General features: G+C 40.9%; 1 protein-coding gene across 1 annotated transcript; it reads right to left on the bottom strand.

The window, feature by feature from the left end:
* Positions 1-2,862: 2,862 nt before the first annotated feature.
* On the bottom strand, positions 2,863-5,168 carry FAAP24 (FA core complex associated protein 24). Its single transcript, XM_054389794.1, has 4 exons — positions 5,026-5,168; positions 4,304-4,443; positions 3,859-4,011; positions 2,863-3,259 (listed from the first exon to the last, which is right to left on the bottom strand). The coding sequence occupies exons 1-4, from the start codon at positions 5,135-5,137 to the stop codon at positions 3,017-3,019; spliced, it is 648 nt and encodes a 215-aa protein (XP_054245769.1). The 5' UTR covers positions 5,138-5,168; the 3' UTR covers positions 2,863-3,016.
* Positions 5,169-6,048: the final 880 nt, after the last annotated feature.

Below are 6,048 nucleotides of genomic sequence, written 5' to 3'. Positions count from 1 at the left end.
GTTCAGACAAGTGCTGCTAGCTGTACTGTGTTCAGCCACTACAGAGGTCAGGGGTTAGCAAACTTGTAAAACTGAAGTATATGAAGGTTAGAATGAAGCAGTTTGGGAGGTCTGCAATAACAAGTTGTAGGTATTGTTGCTTACGGGACTGAATTCCCTTGGAATTTTGAAATACAGTATCATGACTAGTATTTTATAACTATGATAATGGGAGTTATTTATTACAGACTTGATGCTGCATGCATAATAGGAGACACAGTAAAGGATGATTTTGCTGTAAAAGCGTAGAGCCAACTCTAAACCACTGAACACTATAAAGTTATCTTGTGAAAGCACAGGTGAGGGAGAAGAATGTTCCTCAGATACACCAGCCTGGTGCCAAGGGGCAGGGCAGGCTGTGGTTTTTATGCACAGCCATTCTCATTCTGAGAGCCCTAGGTGTATTCTGCTGAGCAGTTTAATTATGGAAGAGAATTAGAAGGCTTAGAAGAGATCTTTCAAACTGCAAAAGGCTTTTACTCTGCTCTTTTCTGATGCCTGATGGTTCAATTCTTAAAATAAGACTTTATTCCAAACTTAAAAACATTTAACATGGTTACCATAAGACTTGTGTCTCAGTAGTTTTGATAAAGCTGAGTGATAGCTGTGGAACAAATCTCAAAACTGACACGTTCCAGTATATTGATCAAGAGCCCATAAATTGTATTGATACTTCAAAATATAAGAAGTCTGAAATGGCAGAATACTTGGTGTGATAAAAATAAAGGGATACAAAATCCTTCTCCTCCCCTTGGAACAATTAATGAGCAAATATTGGCTATGCGTTAAGGAGTGTGACAAATGACTCAGTATTTCTTTGAGATTCTTCTGTTTGAAATTAATTGAGAATTGCTAACACTGTAGTGTTAGTTAACATAGCCATCTACAGAGTAGATATTTGCTGTTTGATACTCAAAACTTAAGGGCAAAGTGCGTCTGGATGCAAACTTTAAAGTTGTCACTTATTTTTAGTTTCTTGTGTAATAGGTGTAAATATGTTGATGACACTTATTTAATAATAAAAATCAGATACTGCCATTTGGTAGTAGCTTCTTGATTCTGCTATCCCTTGAGTGACACAGCATAATTGACAGGCTTTGACTATTTACCTCTTGGGTGTTTCCGTAATGCTGCTTGCAAAGAGCTAAGAAACTGTCTTAAAAGTTTATGTTGTGTAACACAGGAACTCACAAATTATAGCCTAAAACTTCCTTCCTGAAAGAGTGTTGACATAAGTCTAGTTTCCCTATAAAAGTTACATTAGAAAGTGTTGTGAATGACTTGTGACTCGCCTGCCCTTGGTAGTTGCTCTTCACAGGTGTTTGCAACAGTGCCTCTCTCCCATGCTGGCACAGCAGCAGCCATACACCCGTCCCAGACCCTGCCATACCACTACCCTTCCTGCCCAACTCAGGAAATCTTTAGCAGAGCCACACCGATCACCCTTCCAGCTCTTCACTTCTCTCAGCCCACTGTGATGGTCTTCCTGCAAATACAGCCCCCCCATGCTTACAGTTTTCTGTCTGCTAACTGAAGACTCCTTCGGCCAGAGAGTGGTAGCCAGCAGCTAACTTAAGGCAAACCCTGGTTCCACAGCCAGTTACAGTTTTGCTCAGACCACAGGAACATTTGTAACAAGTTTCCATACACAAAGATGTGTAAGGCTGTAATGACCTGAAAAGTTTGCAATAGTGTAGTAGTTCAGCGTGTAATTCTATTACTACTAATTGTTACTACTTTAATTGAATTTTATTAAAGGCACTAAACAGGTGGCTGTTTGAAGGAATAAAAAGGTGTTTGCCTTGCAACATCAATAGCCACATACCTTTAGCTGTGAAATCCAGTCTCCATAGCAAAGTGACAATAGCTGAGAGAAAATCCAAACAGTTACAAAGAAGCTTAAGCATTCCCTACTTGTAAGAAAGTACTATCTTCTGTTGCTCTAGGAAGTCTGATGTTTATTTTTCAATAAATTAAATAAATATTTATGGCCAAATTATATTTTCATCCCAAGTAAGAGATCACTATAAACAACAGGGCTTTCTGCTGCCTGGGCTATGTGGGGGATGAGATCAATTACAGAAGTGCCAAGGGTCTATTATTCACTTCTCTTCAGTTTACCAAAGGGAGTTGAAAATCCTGCTTAACTGCTTCCTGCTGTGTGAAAGAAGCTTTTCAGCCCCCCCAATCAGTAAAGCAAAAGGCATTATTTTAAATTAGGATAAGAACCTAATTTAAAATAAAATGAATGTCATGAAAACCACTCTTTACAAATGACTCTCAAAAAGATTAATACTGTAAGAATAGATTGAATTACAAGTTTTGATCAAAGCTTCCATATTATTTTCCTTGCAGCATATAATCAATATGATAATGAATACTTTATATTTTGATGTCATTTACCTTGTAATTTATCGTAGTTATTGCAACCTATACTCCAGTCCAATGTGAATTAACTAAGATTTTGAATAATTAGACAAAAAGGAATCAATTTGATAACACCCTGTAGACTGAAAAAGGAAGCCAAGAAATAAATCAGTGTAAAGTCAGACTGTATTCCAGTAGGACTTTCCAAAGGAGCTCCAGGAAGTTATAAATCACAGATACCACTCTCAAGCAATGTATGTGGCTTTGGTAAAGCACTGTAACTCATGTTCAATACAGTTCTTGAGAAGGTAACACCATCCACTTAGTGACAAAGCCTTTATTTCTGTAAGACAAAAAGAGGCAAGCAAATTACGTTTCCTTTTTTTCTGGGGATGCTGGAAGGGACAGCTTTTTCTGAGTTTTCTGTACAATAAAGATAGAAAACACCTTTCCAAAGTGATTTGCACAGATCAATCTACATGACCAGTACAGCTGTAAAGAACACCCTCCAGTTGCTATTTGGATTATAGAAGTGACTATTAAACCCACAATTTTATAATTCATATGAAAAAAACAAAAGTCTGTTTTCCAAAACAGCACTGCACACACGTCAGGAACATAAAAACCTGTAAACCTGTTGTGCTGCTGTCTGTCCAACTGCTAGCTCGAGCTCTTTGACAGACGCATTACAAAGGTGGTGGATGCTTCTAAAGCGCTTCAGTAAAAGCAGAGCTTTTGTCTTCCCGACGCCTGGAATTTGTTGCACTGTCCGAAGCACGGCTGGCTCTGCAAGCTGTGAGTACTGCTTACGAAGGAAGGGGTTGCTGCTGCGCTCTCTACTGAGCTCCCGGACCTGGAGCAAAACAAAGGCGGGAGTGGCAGTGAGCGCCCTCTGCTGGAGCTCTGCTGTGCTCTTTCCCATCTCAAACTCCAGGACGTTTCAGAAACAAGCTCTCCTCAAGTGTGCCCTTACTAAGGGCTTTGATGCAGATCCTCAAAGTCTCACTAGAAAATCAACAGTTTCTTAATACCATCTATGAATTAAAACAATTATTTCATCATCTTTCTGGATGCAGTCAGAGAAAAGATGACGAGAAACAACGTCAGAATACGGTTTGCCCAAGCCAAAGCAAAATCTCCAGTCATTTTTAACAGATAAGTGAGGAATGTGAGATGCTATCTAGTAGCATCTCAGTGCAAGCTCACATTAAAAAAAAAAAAAAATCCAGCATTATATATGTTGTTGCTGTTCCCAAATGAGCCCTCTTTCCACTGACCTGAATCATCATATTGCTGCCTCAGGACATTTACTCCCTACATCCAAACAACAAAACATGTAGCATTCCTGAACATCCTAGGTATGCTTTCTGAAATGAGCCAAGACTGATGGAAACCAGGTAACGCTCCTCATGGCTCATGTTTAAATCTTTGTCCACTAACACAGAAACTTACTAATTGAGTAACGAATTGAGAAGCTTCTCCTTGATTTGCCACAGGAAGCAACACCATTCCAAGTTCTAGCACAACAAGCTTTTGTACTGCTAAGAAGTACTGATCGCTTATTTGGGTTTTTTCGACAATTACAATTCCCCTGAGACTGCTGGCCTGTGTTAAAAGGAAAAAAGAAAACATTTTCTTCGTGATAAGCTGATGCGATGCAACAGAGAGAATTTCTATCAAGTATAAGCAGCCTGAAAGCAAATCAGAGGAAGAACAAAAGTCACAGCAACAGTACTGAGGCTTTACACAGCTGCATAATTTTTCAGTTTTCAGGTGGAAATTATCACAAAAGTTTAGTTCCACTGGAATTTGAAAATAACACAAGAATATTTTCAGAAGCATGGAATAAACAAATACCAGCTGAAAGCTTTTCATTTTCTCTCTCCATAATACTTACATTTCTAAACCGAACCAATCTTCGTTTGAATTCATCCCCTGCAACCAAATCAGCTTCAGAAATATATAAAATGCAAGTTCTGTTTGAAAGATGAAAATCCACAAGTCCCAAGCCATCTTCAAAGATTAGTCTAATTTGCCCTTAAAGTGAGATTATTAAAAGAAAAAATGCAGTAATTAGAATTATACTAATAATTACAGCACAACCTTCTCTCAGTCTCAATAATCCCAGTGACAACAACAAACTTTATATTCTTTAAAAGCCTTTCTTCTCTCTAAGCAAAACTGGTACAAACAATCTAAAGTACAGTATTTCCTTTAGTAATGCCAGTTAATAGCACTTCCAAGCTACAGATTTGAAAGTGTGGCAGCTTCTCACTATACTCTTGAGCAAAGCATCACATACTATTCCGAGAAAATCATCCTAATGTAGTTTCCTGTGCTAAGAGGTGACAGCACAGTCCCACTAGAACACGTACATTCAAGGGACTTCAGTGGAGATGCCTATGCAAAATAGCCCCATGGCTATGGTTCCCAAGCAGCAGATACTTCTGCTGCTTCTTTACAGTGCTCAGCAGCTATGCAAATACGAGAGAACTGATTGCACAGACACACTGCTAACAGGCTGTACCACAAAAATGGGACCAGTCAGGCACAAAGTACAGCATAATCTGAGAGGAATGCTTTGCCTGAATTGTTTTTTCTCTTTCAGTTTGTGCTTACCGTGTAGCCTCTGGGCTATCTCTGACCCCCTCCACTTCTCATTTCCAATCGCATGTCCATAAGGGACAACTATAGATCCTGCTGTCACAAGAGAGTTTGCTTTCGTTGTCATTACACCTCCTTTAGAGCTTTACTTCAGTAGCAGTTCCACCCTAGAAAGAAACACGGAAGAGAATACTAACACACCTATAAACCTGTTCCAAACTTAACTTTATGATTAAAATATCAGTTGTAATAATCTGGAGATGATCTCTTCTCCCTGAAGCTAGGTTACGGTCATGGTTAACATACCAAATCCGCAATCAATGCTGTTTACTTGAATACACGCTGCTGGCTTGCAAATTCCATTCCCAACTTTACTAGTCAGTCTGAAAAACATCTAAATTAAGACGCACAAACGGTAAAAAACACAAACCAAACCAATACGCCGCTTATTCTATGCCTTGTTGGGAGGTCTGCTTCAACTACAAAGCCGTCTCCAGAGACACCTCAAGCCCTGAGCTGAGGGAAGTCTCCCGACAGCTTATTCTAATAGTTGCTGGGAGAGATTATTTTTACGTTTGTCAGCTTTACGTGCTGTTCTGACCTTAGAGGAGAACGGGAACCTTTGAGGTTAAGGCACATTTAAGGAAAAAATCCGAAGACGAACTGCTACCACCGCAAACACCACCACCCTGCGCTACAATCCGGCCCAGAGCGAGCCCTCACCGGGGACCAGCTCTGAGAGGGGCGGGAAACGGTCCAACGGGCAGCCGTCGCCCGCTGCTGGCCTGCCCAGAACAGGCTGAACTCCGCTCTGGCTGTCCCGGCGTTTCAGAGCAGCCGAACCCGCCCGGACACAGCGGACGCGGTCCGAGAAGCAGCTTCCGCAACCCCCACACCAGAGAACAGCCCGCCTCAGAGCCGTGACAGCAGCGGCTAACAATAGGAAGCCAGAACTCTGCTGCCCGAGAGCGAGTGAAGAAGCGGAATGGGGCGGGTTTCACCACTGGTAGGTCGCTATGGCCGGGAGAAGGGTGAGCA

The sequence above is a fragment of the Indicator indicator genome, chromosome 19, assembly GCF_027791375.1.
Source record: "Indicator indicator isolate 239-I01 chromosome 19, UM_Iind_1.1, whole genome shotgun sequence".
In the NCBI taxonomy this organism is placed as follows: Eukaryota; Metazoa; Chordata; class Aves; order Piciformes; family Indicatoridae; genus Indicator; species Indicator indicator.
The sequence above is the reverse complement of the archived record's forward strand: the minus strand, read 5'-3'. Positions and strand labels throughout refer to the sequence as shown.

Coding starts and splice junctions, on each gene's coding strand:
- FAAP24 (XM_054389794.1), bottom strand. CDS start 5,137: ATGACAACGAAAGCAAACTCTCTTGTGACAGCAGGATCTATAGTTGTC. Junction 4,444..5,025: donor GATAGCCCAGAGGCTACACG/GTAAGCACAAAC, acceptor TCTCACTTTAAG/GGCAAATTAGACTAATCTTT. Junction 4,012..4,303: donor GATTGGTTCGGTTTAGAAAT/GTAAGTATTATG, acceptor CTTTTAACACAG/GCCAGCAGTCTCAGGGGAAT.